Here is a 16,860-nt window from a genome sequence, read left to right as displayed (position 1 = left end):
TCCCTTTCTCTCGCCATGCACAAAAGTTAACTGAAAATGGATCAAAGAGGTTGATATCAAATCAGAGACTCTGCGTCTGATAGAAGAAAAAGTTGGCTCCGATCTACATATTGTGGGGTCGGGCTCCAAATTCCTTAATAGGACATCCATAGCACAAGAGTTAATAACAAGAATCAACAATTGGGACTTACTTAAACTAAAAAGTTTTTTCTCAGCAAGAGAAACAATAAGAGAGGTAAATAGGGAGCCTACATCCTGGGAACAAATCTTTACTCCTCACACTTCAGATAGAGCCCTAATATCCAGAGTATACAAAGAACTCAAAAAATCAAACAATAAGATAACAAATAACCCAATCAACAAATGGGCCAAGGACCTGAACAGACACTTCTCAGAGAAGGACATACAATCAATCAACAAGTACATGAAAAAAATGCTCACCATCTCTAGCAGTCAGAGAAATGCAAATGAAAACCCCCCTAAGATACCATCTCACTGAAGTCAAACAACAACAAGTGCTGGCGAGGATGTGGGGAAAAGGGTACACTTGTTCATTGCTGGTGGACTGCAAATTGTTGCGGCCAATGTGGAAAGCAGTATGGAGATTCCTGGGAAAGCTGCGGATGGAACCACCATTTGACCCAGCTATTCCCTTTCTTGGACTATTCCCTAAAGACCTTAAAAGAGCATACTATAGGGATACTGCTACATTGATGTTCATAGCAGCACAATTCACAATAGCTAGACTGTGGAACCAACCTAGATGCCCTTCAATATATGAATGGATAAAAAAATGTGGCATTTATACACAATTGAGTACTACTCAGCACTAAAAAATGACAAAATCATGGCATTTGCAGGGAAATGGATGGCACTAGAGCAGATTATGCTAAGTGAAGCTAGACAATCCCTAAAAAATAAATGCCAAATGTATCTTTGATATAAGGAGACCAAGTAAGAACAGAGCAGGGAGGAAGAGCATGAGAAGAAGATTAACATTAAACAGGGATGAGAGGTGGGAGGGAAAGGGAGAGAGAAAGGAAATTGCACGGAAATGGAAGGAGACCCTCAACATTATACAAAATTACATAAAAGAGGAAGTGAAAGGAAAGGGAGAAAAACAAGGGAGAGAAATGAAGTACAGTAGATGGGGTAGAGAGAGAAGATGGGAGGGGAGGGGAAGGGAGGGGGGATAGTAGAGGATAGGAAAGACAGCAGAATACAACAGACAATAGTATGGCAGTATGTAAAAACATGGATGTGTAACCGATGTGATTCTGCAATTATACGAAGGAAAAATGGGAGTTCATAACCCACTTGAATCAAATGTCAAGAGCTATGTAATGTTTTGAACAACTAATAAAAAATAAATGATACTAAACATCTAAGGAAAATAACCAAAATAATATACATCTAAGATAGTTTTATTCTAATGATAACTGCAGCATGCTTTTATAAAAATTTGAAGTATCTTTATAACCCTTTGCAAAAAGATGCTGAGAATAAAAGCAACAGATTGCCAGTGATTCCTACAAAAATATTTTATAATACTTTGCTTCTAATGATACTAAAATTTAATTATTTTTAAATACTATTTTAACATGTCACAATGATGATTTTGGTCTAACAATTACATACATGAACTCGATATTTAGAGTAAGACACCATGTTGTTTTACATTTGCTATATTTTTCTAACAAAACTTTCCACCAGAGGGTGCTAAAAGAGTAAAAATGATTTAAACCGAATAGAGGTTAGGATTTATCTGATTCTAACACTTATTAATGTTGTTACAAATATTAAAGGTTGAGTTTTGATTGAAAATCCATATTTTCATAAATTTCTCCTCTTCCAAAATCAAAGATTATAAAAAAGTAATTTCTACTTATATAGAAGATTTTATTTTCTAAAAAAGTATGTGTCTTTATATAAAGGAAAGGTGAGCAAGTAAGGGGCATTTTTGAATTGATTATTTTTTTATAATAGAAAAGCTATGCTTCAAAAATCATTTTGTTGGCAATAATTGTTTAAACTGTGAAATTTCTAAATATCAGTGGCACCTAGTAGGTTGTAACTACAGATGAAAATAAAGAACCACTTGTTAGAAATGCCTCTTTGGTTATTATTATTAGCCAGATACAAAATGTTTCAAAAAGAATTTGTTTTTTACTGTAGTCAAGTGAGCTCAAACTAAATACTGTGGAGATGAAAAAATTTAAAATCTTTCTCATTTCAAACAAAAGTATTAGGAGGAGAAAATTTTGCCTTTTATATTGCCTAGGAAAATATGATATGATATATCCAAAAACTATTTGCTATTCATCCGCAGAATATAACTAAATAATTTCCCACTCACTCCTCCCAAAATGCAAAAGGACTCTATCCATTAATACAAATATGACTTATTATAGTTATTTGATTATTAGTATATATTATTTTTCTTAAAATTTTATTAAAATTAATATTTTTAAGTTATATATTATTTGTCACCGTGTCCTATGTTCTCTTTTAGTATATGGAAACATGAAAATTATAGAAAATGCTATCTTTATTTTCTTAAATACAAAATATTATATGTGGTATACATATTTTGCAGTGTGTTCTACAGAAAACTCATTTGTTCTAAAAGAGACATAGGAGATTGATACAGCTATATGTACATGACATATCATAGTATGATTATACATTAAATATATATGTATTAAAATCATCAAAAGGTAGTTGCATTGTACTAAGGTTAACCACATATATCTTTATGTTCTAATTTTTCATAGGTGTACAAGTATGAAATGCATATTCATGTGTTGAATATAAATTGATTCTTAAAAAAATACCTCTTTCAGTGTTTGAGTGGATATTTACAACCAAAAAACTCATTATCCAAATTACATAACACGTTTAAAAATATTATACTACAAAATGCAATATATAACATTAAGTTATAGCTATTAAAATAAGATTACATCCCTCAAAGACAAAGCTGTGTGTGATGAGCAGATGCTGTGACAAATGAATTGTTTTGGGCAATAGGAAGACATTTAGAATTTAAAATCTCCTGCAGGTGGTTTGCGACAGATGATCTATCATATGTGTTTGATTCAATGGTAGTTATCATTATCATTATTATTAATCTTTTTGATATAAAGTAATATAGTCATATAGATTTGTTAGAATAATTTTAAAACAACCACATTTGGAAAAAATACAGGGTGTCTATTTATGGTTACTACTTTTTAATCTTGAATTTTAGTATTATTATATAGAAAAAAGAAAAACAAATCTTAAGTCCTGAAGAACAAGTAAAGGTACAATGATCCATAATAGTGATAATAAACAAAGAAATGATTTGACAGGTTTGCATGTGTTAACAGACTCTATAGTGATTTGGAGGAAAAAAATAATATGAAGGAGATACAAGCCCTGCTTCAAAGAGTCTCTTCCACTATCAAAACCACTTACAGTCTAGTACTATTCCAATACACCTTCTCTTACACATTGCTCATTATTCATTATGAAAACATTCATCAATATATTCAGGTTGTTTTTAGTTGTTTTATCTTTATGTCTGTTTAGTCATCCATTTGAAGTAGGAAGATTCATGAAATCCCCAGTATCCTTTATATGAAAACAGCTCATTGTTCATGCTTGTAAGAAAGGATTTTGTTTTGCTTTGCATTGATTTGTTTTGTTTTACATTTTGCCAGTTTAAGCAATGATCTAGTGAAATCCTTTGTGTCAACAGACTTTAAATCACCAACAGGAAGTTTTGTTATAAAACTTCTCATAGAATAAAATAATTTAATTATTAATTTTATATGTTTGCATTAAGATCACTTATGCATGAAGGAAAGTTAAGTTTTAAATAAATTAAGTTTTTTTTTTTTAATTAAAGTTTTAGTACAAAATGGCCAGTTTTCCTACACCCATTTATATGGGACTGGGCAAAACATTACATCTTCCCTACACTTTCACTGAGAGAAACCATTGTACGTGATGAAAGTGTGCATATGTCTTTCTCACCTGTAGGCAAGAAAATCTTCGATTCTTCTTTATCCAAAAGTTACCTTAATTAAAATGTATATTAATATTAAAAATTCAGACATAATAATAATTATACTACCACTCTAAGGGATCCAAATAAAGAAAGGATTGTAAAGTGTTTGAGGTCTCTTTGCCAGGACAACATGAATGAAAACCCCAATTTCAATATCTGAAGAATAAATGCAATGATTTCTATATAATGTGGAATTATGAAAAATTAAAGGCAATAAATATTCCTTTGTTATTAGATTCTATGAAGAGTATTTATATAAATAGGTCAGATCATATATTTCAGGTAAACTTTAGTATATATTTTTAGAGCTCTTTTCTTAAGTTAATTTATTTATTTAATTTATTTTTGATACTGAGGATTGAACCCAGAGGTGTTATACCATTGAGCTACATATATAACCTTTTTAATTATTTGTTATGAGAAACATTCTCAAAATAAAGTCAATGACAGTTTTTACATATGTATATAACTTTCAAAATGTATATTCAACAGACATCTTTGAGATTTCTCTATGAGATTTCAGCTAAATTGCCCAGGCTGGCCTTGAACTTGCCATTCTATTGCTGAGTTGCTCAGATTATAGGCATGCACCACTAAGCCTAACCTTTTTAATTTTTAAAAGTTATTTTTGTATATACAATGGACAAATGGGAATACAAAATAATAAACATCTGAGTTGTATTTAACCTATGGAATTATTAACAATTTTAGATTTTTAATTTATTTTTGATTCTTTTAAGTTTTATAAGAAAACAAATATAATTTTTAGAGACATAAATTTAAAGTACATGTTTATTATAAAAAGAGCAATGTGAAATATGTCTTTATTAATGTTTATGAAATTAATGCATCAAAGACTCTGTGAACTTAAATTTTTATTTTAAATGTTTTGTTTTGGTAGAATTATCATAAATTTCAGTAATCTCCTAACTCTACAAACTTTCCTCAAAGATCTCTGTTGAATATATATTTTAAAACAATTATAAAAATATGTAGAAAGTGTCATTGATTTATTTTCGTTTTTAATTTTTTTCTTCAAAGAATAAAACTTGCTATGAATATTTAAAATGTACCTATAGTCATATCATCCCCAAAGGGTTACCAAGTATTATACTTTTACTGCCAGAGTATTTTAATGTACCCCAGTCTATACCACAGATGGTTCAGAGTTCTGTCTCTGCAAGCCATTTAGATTCTGGAATTAAACTGCATCTGGCATATCTTCACTTTACCTCTTAAATATGACACTGAAAAAAGTGCACAGATGCTCTGAGGTGCAAGTGCTCCTATGCACAATGAATAAATCTCTTTCAATTTTTTCTTTTCAGTGTTCATTCTTGGTCTTTTCATTTTATTTGTCCCACATACATACATTAGCAGCCCGACAAATTTCATAAAATATTCTTCTATCTAGTTTTTGTAGCCCATGGCTCTTATGATGATTTCTACCCCATGCATGAAAGCAGGGAAGGAAAGTTATCCTAGTCCTAAGTGCTCTAGGTTGACTGAGATGGGTTTATTTCTTCTGACTGCTTGGTATTCTTAGTGTAAATATAATTCTTACTGTTTGCCACTTAGAGATGTCTACACTGAAAGGCAGAGATACTGTTGAAGGTCACAATAAACATAATCTATAAGTTGTCATTAATTGATTAGTTCATAGTTATCTTTTATATGGAGTCACTGGAGGCCTCTACTAACTTCATATTAGAATGGAAAGTTAACAGAAATATTTGTGAATACTTTTAGTGTTACCACTTTTTTTCTTGATTTTTAGTCTTGCTAATTTTCTTGATTGTTATTTATTTGTTCTCTTTACTCATTCTGTTGTCTCCATTCTATCTTAAAACACATTGCTATTAATACAGGTCAGGAACTCAATGAGTGGAGAATACAATATAAAGGAAAGTGGAAATATTAAAAATAATCATAAACCTTTATATTTTAAAATAATATTCTACACTAAGACTATGAAAAGTATATGGATCTTAGTGCATACCAACAGGTAATAATAATTAAATATTTCTATTTTTCTATTTTGATAATTGAAACAAGCTTAAACTCCCTTTTATTAAATAATATTTTTGGAAATGAGACTTAATTTGTATTAAGTGGCCTCTGGAATCTTTAGTCAATAGTGAACCTAAACAGAATATTTTTTTAAAAATGGTAGTTTATAGTGTATTCATTTTGAATGCAAAAATGTTTATTTACTTGAAATGTAGGTAAGGAGAAATGATTTTGTATAAGCAAAAATTTGGGGAAATAAAGAATCTGTTGAGAATTTCTTTAGGGTCATTCAGAAAATTTTTTGAAGTGAAAGTTAAATAAAATCTTTTTGGGAAAAAATAGTTCTGACCTAATACTATAAAAATCAGGATATTGTCATTTGTACATATTTAATTTAACTTGCTGAATTTTATACATGAAGGTAGAATTTTATATCTTTATGAGTGCTAAGCTGTGTTATATCAAGGGCAATCATATTGTAAAACTTTGAAAATATGTTTTAAAATTATAATAGTTTTACTCTAAATATTATTTTTAAATAACTGAATGAGACCTTATTTCTAGCTTCATTATTGAAAGAAATAATGTGAAAGAAATAATGAAATATAAAACACAGTCACATTAAAAAATTTGAAATGGTAAATACATATATACATATGTTGTAGGGAAGCAGTTTATGTTACCATTTTAAAATTTAATTAGTGCACAATTTCACCTCTGAACACCAACAAAAACAAAAGAAACTACAGGAAGCAGCTCTTCTACAGGCAGCATGCCTGTTGTTTTTCTGCACTTGTGTGTGCAGTACAGTACTGAGTTAGATGAGACTTCAACAGAATACATTATTTAATTTCCCATAAATAACAAAGTATATTATTAAACATTTTAAACAACAGGTAATTATTTCCATCAAAATCTCTTGCTCCATATTTGGTATTAAAAGGAGGGGAAAGATCATTTTCAGAAAGAGGAGGAGTTGAGCAGTCCCAAGGTGGAGCTGTCTCTTGTGTTATATGACACGGGCGGATTAAAGTGCTCTGATGGGGAAGGGCTTAAAGGCTGAGTCAAAAGCCAAGAAGTCTCTTTATTTACGCCTCCCTCCCAGCCCTTGGCAATCTGACTAATAACAAACTGAGCTAACAAGAAAGACTAGAAAGGAAGGAAGGAGAGCACTGCTGCAGCTTGGATCTACAACCTAAGAAAGCAAGAGTGATCAATCCCAGCTCTGTTAAACATCTTGTTTATTGGCTGCATTCAGCAGCGTGCAAATGGTTAACTATATGCAAAAAAGTCAGCATAGCTGTGAAGTATGCTGTGAATTTTAATTGGGGGAGAAAAGGACAACTGCTTCAGGATGCTCTAGTATGTACTCTGCTTGCAATATTTTCAATGAAATGCTCATAGCTTTGTCCTTCACCAGAGATTTTAACTTTCTAAAGCTATGGGACTTGTCAAAAAGTGATCTGAGAGAAGAAAGTACCTGACAGTTGGTGTTTTCTTTTTTAATACAAAACTGAATTACTTTGAACACCTCTTCCAGCTGTGCATTACAGATAACGTCAGGAAGAGTCTGCTTTACAGGTAAGATGAATGTTTCCAGGCTTTTCTTATCCTGATTTTTGCATTATCATAAATTGATTAGATTTATATGTTTGCCTCTTAATGAAACAAAATAACTTTGCCTTAAGTGATATTTGGTTTCATTTTGCTCAGTGGCCCAACTAATGCTGTAGCAGTTGCCTGTTTCTCTGAGCAGCAGACATTTAGTCCAACAGCTGGCTGTGGAGAAGCACAAATATAATAATATGCCACTATTTCTTTTACAACATGCAGTTTGTTATTGGAAACTAAATATGTGTACTTCCTGAAGGGAAGATGGCTTCCAAATGTCATTGCTGAATTTAAAATATAAGCATAATATTCTACAAAAATTCTTTTAATTTTGTGTATTACTTTTATTGTTTCTGACATACACTTTCTGAAAAATATGTAAACAGGGAGTTATGGCCTCTTTCACATTGTATCAGATATGGTTACTCTAAAAACACTCCTAAAATTTCTGATAAGATTAGAAACTGTTCCACAGCACATTTTGAAGAGAATAAAAAGCATGTAAGATTAAAATAATGAGACGTTGTCAACTAGAAATTATTTACTATTTTCCCAGGATGCTGTACTTCATGAAATGAATTATATTCATTGTTTGTAATTTATGGAGAGGTACTTAGAGTGTTTTGGAAAGCTAATCCACAAGTTGAAGACTCCAACTACAAGCTCCTTGACTCTAAGCACAGCACTCAGAGCTATGTAAAATCAAACTGTTTCCCTATAGAAATGTAAATTCTCGTAACTTTTTTTTATGTAGACTGTATTGTTTTGTTCCTTCAGTTGCTCAATTGCCATTTGCCTTTCAGAAATTTCAGGCTACATGTATTTGCAATGAAATAATATATTTTTGGGAAATAAAAATTACTTTCAGGATTAATGATTGGGTTCTAGGATATTTTATCTCATTGTGAACTTTAATTAGATCCACAGTTACTATTTACACTTGACCTAGGATAATGAAAGCATTTGGTGTTTTCAAAAGCTCAGTAGTCATAAGATGTGGTATTTAACTTTCCATTTGTTTTATGTAAATTTAGGAGCAATATTTAAAGGAAAGGAATAAAATTAGATACCTTTAGAGTTATATATGCTTACCTTACCATTGTTTTTATGTCTAAGTCAGAGTCTTTTAGAATTGCTGTTTCACATGCACATTTAGATTTTGAAGGGCTTGGAAAATGTGATGTTGTTGATATGAACTTTTTTTTTTTTAACCAAATGAGACATATCTGGAAGTATTTTGAATTGTGCAGTTTGTTTCAGAGTTTCTTGTTTGAGACTTTAGGCCTTATAATAAAGGCAATTGACTGCTCCATTACAGAATGACTTTGAGTGCCCTAAAGCCTATTTCAAGACCTCAATAGAAAGTCATTTGCTTAAAGTGAACATGAGGTGTTGTTTATTCTTCCACAATGGACTGAAATGTGTGCTGCAGATCAGTCTCCTTCAGTTTTTGATAACTTCAAACTTGTCCATAACAGAATTAAAAAATAGCCAGAAGTATCCTATATTTAGAAATACAAAATAAAGCATGCTTTCAATGAAATTTGACTATAAAATCTTAAGCCTATACCTGTGATGCTACTATTATACACACTGACTCAGACAAAATAGTCAACGCAGAGTTCTTTTCACAATGCCTTTTTATTAGCCATTGAGGACAGATTTTTCTTAAAGTTTTGAAATTAAAAAATCAAATTAATAAGCATCTTGGTTCAAAATAAAAATAGCTTAAAACACAGACAGGGTTATAAATACATGAATATAATGCATACACTTGGAAACATTCTTACATACATACACACATGTGTATACATTCTTTCTATAACTTTTACATTTCCTGTAGTTCTCTAGGCTTTTGGCTAATACATACATATTTGTTTTATATTATAATCCTCCAGTCTTAAATTCCTTTACTTTAGTGTTAAAAAATATTAAGGCATTCTCACATGTATAATTTTACATCATATTGAAATGTTGGTGGTCCAGTTAGCCAGAAAGCACCTCTCTTATCTTTTATAAGCTAGTTATTTGACAGATATGAACACAAATATGTTGACATAATATTACAAATTGTTGCTTTCCTAAATTTTATATTTTGACCATGGTGCTTGTTAAAAGTAACCCAAAATATGCCTGTCCAAGTATTATGAGAAATTTAAAAAGAAAAAAAAATGTATGTGCAAAGTATTTATATTTTCATAGTAATAAGTAATTTCCTCTTTAGTGGAAGACCTATCATTTTGAAAATGTCAAATTCATGTCCCTGCTACCCCCCAATAAAATCCCTTCTTATTGCATTTTATTTTACAGAATCAGATTTCATCACATGACAACATGAAGCTGTGGATTCATCTCTTATGTTCATCTCTCCTTGCCTGTATATCTTTACAGTCCCAATTGCAGATACCCTCAATCAGAGGTTCTTGTGATTCTCTTTGCAATTGTGAGGAAAAAGACGGGACAATGTTAATAAATTGTGAAGAAAAAGGTATCAAGAAGTTATCCCAAATAACTGTGCCACCATCACGACCTTTCCACCTAAGCTTATTGAATAATGGCTTGACAATGCTTCACACAAATGAATTTTCTGGGCTTACCAATGCTATCTCAATACACCTTGGATTTAACAATATTGCAGATATTGAGACTGGTGCATTTAATGGCCTTGGCCTCCTTAAGCAACTTCATATCAATCACAATTCTCTAGAAATTCTGAAAGAGGATACCTTTCATGGACTAGAAAACCTGGAATTCCTACAAGCTGATAACAATTTTATTACAGTGATTGAACCAAGTGCCTTTAGCAAGCTCAACAGACTTAAAGTGTTAATTTTAAATGATAACGCTATTGAGAGTCTGCCTCCAAACATATTCCGATTTGTTCCTTTAACCCATTTGGATCTTCGTGGAAATCAGTTGCAAACATTGCCTTATGTTGGCTTTTTAGAACACATTGGTCGAATATTGGATCTCCAGTTGGAGGACAATAAGTGGGCCTGCAATTGTGACTTATTACAGCTAAAAATTTGGTTGGAAAATATGCCACCACAGTCTGTAATTGGTGATGTTGTATGCAACAGTCCTCCAGTCTTCAAAGGAAGCATACTAAGTCGACTGAAAAAGGAATCAATTTGCCCTACTCCACCAGTGTATGAAGAACATGAAGATCCTTCAGGATCATTGCATCTGCCTGTGACATCTTCAATAAGTGATAGTCGCATGTCAACCAAGATCACACCCATTTTCAAACCACCTACCAAAGCACCAGGTTTGATACCTTATCTTACAAAGCCATCCACTCAACTTCCAGCACCCTACTGTCCTATTCCTTGTAACTGCAAAGTTCTATCCCCATCAGGACTTCTAATACACTGTCAAGAGCGTAATATTGAAAGCTTATCAGATTTAAAACCACCTCCACAGAATCCTAGAAAGCTTATTCTAGCAGGGAATATTATTCATACTGTAATGAAGTCTGATCTAGTGGAATATTTTACTTTGGAAATGCTTCATTTGGGAAACAATCGTATTGAAGTTCTTGAAGAAGGATCATTTATGAATCTAACAAGACTACAAAAACTTTACCTAAATGGTAATCATCTGACCAAATTAAATAGAGGCATGTTTCTTGGTCTTGACAGTCTTGAGTACTTATATCTTGAATACAATGCAGTCAAAGAAATATTACCCGGAACATTTAACCCAATGCCTAAACTCAAAGTCCTCTATTTAAACAACAACCTCCTACAAGTTTTGCCACTGCATATTTTTTCAGGAGTTCCCTTAACTAGGGTAAATCTTAAAACAAACCAGTTCACCCATCTACCTGTGAGTAACATCTTGGATGATCTTGATTTACTAACCCAGATTGACCTTGAGGATAACCCCTGGGACTGCTCCTGTGACCTAGTTGGATTGCAGCAATGGATACAAAAATTAAGCAAGAACACAGTGACAGATGATATCCTCTGCACTTCCCCAGGGCACCTTGACAAAAAGGAATTAAAGGCCCTCAATAGTGAACTTCTTTGCCCAGGTTTAGTAAATAACCCAACTCAGACCAGTTATGTTATTGTTACTACTCCTACAACAACGACAAATACAGCTGGTACTATTTTAAGATCTCTTACTGATGCTGTACCACTCTCAGTTCTAATATTAGGACTCCTGATTGTGTTTATAACTATTGTGTTCTGTGCTGCAGGGATAGTGGTTCTTGTTCTCCACCGCAGAAGAAGATACAAAAAGAAACAAGTAGATGAGCAAATGAGAGACAACAGTCCTGTGCATCTTCAATACAGTATGTATGGCCATAAAACAACTCATCACACAACTGAAAGACCCTCTGCCTCTCTTTATGAGCAGCACATGGTGAGCCCCATGGTTCACGTTTATAGAAGTCCATCATTTGGTCCAAAGCATTTGGAAGAAGAAGAAGAAGAAGAAAGAAATGAGAAAGAAGGAAGTGATGTAAAACATCTCCAAAGAAGTCTTTTAGAAAGGGAAAACCATTCGCCACTCACAGGGTCAAATATGAAATACAAAACTACAGACCAATCAACAGAATTTTTGTCCTTCCAGGATGCCAGTTCATTATACAGGAATATTTTAGAGAAAGAAAGAGAACTTCAGCAACTGGGAATCACAGAGTACCTAAGGAAAAATATTGCCCAGCTCCAGCCTGATTTGGAGGTACATTATCCTAGAGCCCATGAAGAGTTGAAATTAATGGAAACATTAATGTACTCACGGCCAAGAAAGGTATTAGTGGAACAGACTAAAAATGAGTATTTTGAGCTCAAAGCTAATTTACATGCCGAACCTGACTATTTAGAAGTCCTGGAGCAGCAAACATAGATGGAGAATTTGAGGACTTTCACAGAAATGCTGTGGTTCTGTCTTAAGTCCAAACTTTGGAAATAAGTGCCTTACATGAGTGTGTCATCAATCAGAACTTAAGCACAGCAGTAATCCTATGGGGGAGAAAAAAAGAAGAAAAAGAAACTCAGGGATCACTGGGAGAAGCCATGGCATTATCTTCAGGCAATTTAGTTTGTCCCAAATAACATAAATCCTTGCATGTAACTCATACAAGGATTACAGTAATATTTCTCCATATGCTTAAAAGTGTTTCATAGAAGTCCTCTTGCACATCTAAGATAGGGGTTGAACACTAAAATCACCCTTATCTTCTTGAATTAATTTACCCATGGATTAAATAAAATTGGATTTCATTATTTAAAAACTATACCTATACATGTAGTTATAATATGTAAGGAATATATTGTTTATAACCAGTATATACTTCAGAATGTGCATTGTCAAACACTTAATTTTCTTGCAATAAATGCAAAAGAAAATTGAACTTGAGATTTATAATAATAAAGAAAAAAGTGGAATGGTTGTAATTATTGGGACAATTTGGGTGGCCCCACAATTTGAACAATGGAGGGTTAATCAAATGCCACCCAAATGTTTTCTGAATTTACAAAACAAATATTATTAATAGTTCAGGTGGAATAAATAAGCGAATTTTTGGTTTTCTATACACTTTGTGTGGAGATTCTTAATGTCATTGCTGCTGTGAATTACGGTATGTTGTTTGTGCTCAAAAATTTAATGCTTCTTGGAGTATTTTTAAAATGCTACTGAGATTCAATTGTAAATATGATTAGATCACCTAAGTTTGCTTTCATTCATAGTATTAATCCTTTGTATATCTGAATGAACATGATAGAAATACATTCCTTGTGTCAAGTAATTCAAAGGTATAAAACAAGTAGTAAAGATTGTTATTTTATTTTTATTGATGTATACTGATAGATGCCATAAATTAGTAGAAAAGGCACTTCTAAAGGTAAGTGATTTAAGTTGCCTCAAGAAAGGCACAATGTAGCTTTATTTTACAAAAAGGTATAGCTAGATTTCTATGAACTATTTATTCTGTACAGTTTTGTATATTTTGGGTTCACAAAAGTAATTATTCTTGGGTGCCTTTCAAGAAAATTAAAGATATTGCTCATTACAATAAAGCTAAAATGAAAAGTCTATTTTCAAATGTGCTTTCTTCAAATATTGTGTCAGTCAAGTCAGAATTAATATGCAAATACATACATAATGCACACACACAAAAGTAGGGTTTCTGTTAGGCAAAGAGAAGTATTTTGTTTACCATGTGCAAAAGGATATTAAAATTCTGGGTATGATGGACACTGAGCCAAACGTAAACTATTATTAGCAATTTTCCCTTTTAAGCAAATCATTTTCCTTTGCAATACAAATGAAAATAATATAACATTTTTTTTCTAACTGCAGAATAAACATAGGAATTTTTCATAGTAAAATTAGTAAAGGTAATCTAGGTCTGTTTTCTTAGCACCATGTAAACTTATGCATTGGTTTAGGAAGGACTCCGTTTTATATAAAGAAGTATTTTTAAAAACTTATTTAACAATATTTCAGTGATTTGTAAAAATAACCTATTAAATGTTTTAACTTTTAACTCATTTCTGTACTACTAGCAATACATACATTTTTGTTTGATTTTGAATGAGAAGCCTTGCTACTCATGAAAATAGTGGGGGCCTATGCTGCAGGATATGAAGACTGATTATGGCTCTATTATGAAATCATATTACCAGATTTCTCTTAAATAATTGCCTATATTAAAACAAAGTCATCAACCATTGTATATCAAAGATTTAATGAAAACCTAAATTTCTTCTTTTATTTCCAAAGTTTTGAAGGACAAAGTTGGGAATTATTCTTTTTAAAGCAACAATTTCTAAGGTAAAATGTATGTCCATATGATATGCTTTATACTTACCTACAAAAAAATATTCAGCACAGTAGTGAATTGTAAATCCTCTGAAGAGAGATTTAAAAAACTATATTCTGAGGAGAAGAAAAAAAGTGCAGTAAACATGTCATGATGTTTCTTTACTCAATTGAGTATCTGCCAATAATTTATATTCCAATCAAGTGCATTCATGCAGTCTGCAAAATTTAAGAAATGTCCATGCCTGGAGGACCTTTGGAATGGATCCATGAGTTCAGACAGAAACATGTCCTTGAGAACATTCTTCTATTTTGGAAGGAGTAATAGTTTTTAATCTTTAATTGTTGTTAATTACATAAAGTAATAATGTTCCTTTTTAAACTTAAGATCAAGGAGAACACAGTTGTTTATGAAGACATGTAAGTATGTCTCCATATTTAATATACCATCCCAAGACTAAAAGGAAATAGAAATATAAATGAAACTTTAAAAAGGTATGGAAATCATTATGTTTTACAAAGAGGATAATAGTTTAGAAACTTAAATGTTCATTCATGATGGATTTCTTCTTATGTAATTTGTTTCCATATTAGTTGTGGGAGCTGACAAAGTTAATAATGGTTTTTACCCCTTAAAGAGTTTTGTGATCTGTGAGAATCTCAGAACTTTCATTATTTCACCTGCATTTCCTATGACTTCTCCTTCAAGAAGATTTTTTTTATTATATTATTTGATTATTTATTTAAACAACCAACTTTGTCTCTTTCCAAATTCAATAGAAATATTCAAAGTCCTAATTCTTGTATGTGTTAAATATTCTCATCCTTATACACATAACTTGGTCACTAAAAGAAAAAAAAATAATAATTTTTAATTATCTGGGGTTTGTTTCTTGATTTTTACCAGAAGTTTGTCCAAAGCACATCAGTGCAAATTGTCATTGATGTCCCGAAACTAAATTTTTCTAATATGATGGGTGTAGTGTAAAATCATACCGGAGTAAAACTTTATATTCAAATCAATCTTTTAGACATAACTTATAATAATATTTACTTAATGAATAGCTTCCTCCCCACCGAATTACCTATTGTAAACTTATGAAAGTGTTCTTCAGATATCTTCCATTGATCCCCATAGTGACATGAAAATTTTAGTAAGAAATAATCATATAAATGTGTTATCCTCTTTGAATCACATTCTCATATTGTAGCAGAGAGAAAGTCTTTTCTTTTTCCCTTTAATATTAAATAAACTGAAGCAACATCTAAACTGCTTTCAGCTGCCTTCATGACCTGGCCTAAATAATTTAAAAGTTTAAGATTTGATTCAGGATTGAAGAATGTGATGTGAGCACTCCCTTGTAGTTAAATACTTTTTCTCTTTTACTTATATTTTATTGGTGCATTATAATTATACATAATAGTGGAATTCGTTGTGATATAATATTACATGCCCATAGAATAATTTGGTCTGTTTCTGAAATGCAACTTTTAAAATGATGTTTTATATCCTTTCTTTATGCCTTTCATGTATATAGGGAGCATATTTCTATATCTGATATTTATTAGTTAATAAATATATTTAGGAGATATACTTTAAAAGTTGAATTTTATATATTATGTATGTGCTTTATACACATAAATATATATATATATATATATATATATATATATATATATATACACACACACACACACACACACACACACACATACCTATGGAAAACAAAAAAGGTGAGATAGTCTCAATATAGTTGTAATTTAGTCTGCATTATATATTATTCTGATACTCAATAGATACATAATTAAAAGCACTTTTAAAATGAGAGGAATACTACTAAGTTGCAAGATTGTTTACCCATTAAAACTCATACATAAATAATCAAAGAAAGTCCAAAAATATTTCCTTACATGTGAGACTGTCTACAAAATTACCCCGAGAGACTGTTCTTTTTCTGAATAAAAGAAAATAATCCATATGTTTGCAACTGCTATTTGACAAGGAAAGTCTGGATCTCCTGGTAATTGGGGAAAGTTTCACAGTGAGTGTGAGGATTTCTTTCTCTTTCTCCTCCCTATATAACTCTTTATGTGAAGAGAATGGCACATCATAAAAGATGTGCCCCACTTTTTATTGTAGGGTGGGAGAAAACTGAAAGTCTTTTTAGGGGGGTTGGTTCTATACCTGGTAGCCAAATGAATAAAAGATCTTGTCAATGAGGAATAGACAGTAACTAAAAATACAGAATTCCTTTTTGCCTTTTCAGCTATACACATTGTGAAACAGAGATATTTGCCCCAACATTCCACTGAGGTTCTTCACCTTAGCAATGTCAAATTAAAATTTGTATATAATGGTTAATTGTTACAGAATTATGATAAGGCAATTATATTCTAAATTATATTGT

The 16,860-nt window shown here is 31.6% G+C and overlaps 1 protein-coding gene across 2 annotated transcripts; it reads left to right on the top strand.

The window, feature by feature from the left end:
- Window positions 1-7,116: 7,116 nt before the first annotated feature.
- Slitrk6 (SLIT and NTRK like family member 6) lies at window positions 7,117-13,725 on the top strand. 2 transcript variants are annotated; one of them, XM_046446903.2, is made up of 3 exons: window positions 7,117-7,645; window positions 9,986-11,783; window positions 11,880-13,725. In XM_046446903.2, the coding sequence occupies exons 2-3, from the start codon at window positions 10,010-10,012 to the stop codon at window positions 12,530-12,532; spliced, it is 2,427 nt and encodes an 808-aa protein (XP_046302859.1). In that variant the 5' UTR covers window positions 7,117-7,645; window positions 9,986-10,009; the 3' UTR covers window positions 12,533-13,725. The 2 variants fall into 2 exon arrangements, with proteins under 2 accessions (XP_046302859.1, XP_046302853.1); XM_046446897.2 differs by having other exon boundaries at window positions 7,118-7,645; window positions 9,986-13,725.
- Window positions 13,726-16,860: the final 3,135 nt, after the last annotated feature.

The sequence above is a fragment of the Marmota monax genome, unplaced genomic scaffold (genome assembly GCF_021218885.2).
Source record: "Marmota monax isolate L192 unplaced genomic scaffold, Marmota_monax_Labrador192_F-V1.1 WCK01_AAM20220418_F8-fsc00043, whole genome shotgun sequence".
NCBI classification, from domain to species: domain Eukaryota; kingdom Metazoa; phylum Chordata; class Mammalia; order Rodentia; family Sciuridae; genus Marmota; species Marmota monax.
This window is presented reverse-complemented; position numbering and strand designations above follow the sequence as displayed.

Coding starts and splice junctions, on each gene's coding strand:
- Slitrk6 (XM_046446897.2), top strand. CDS start 10,010: ATGAAGCTGTGGATTCATCTCTTATGTTCATCTCTCCTTGCCTGTATA.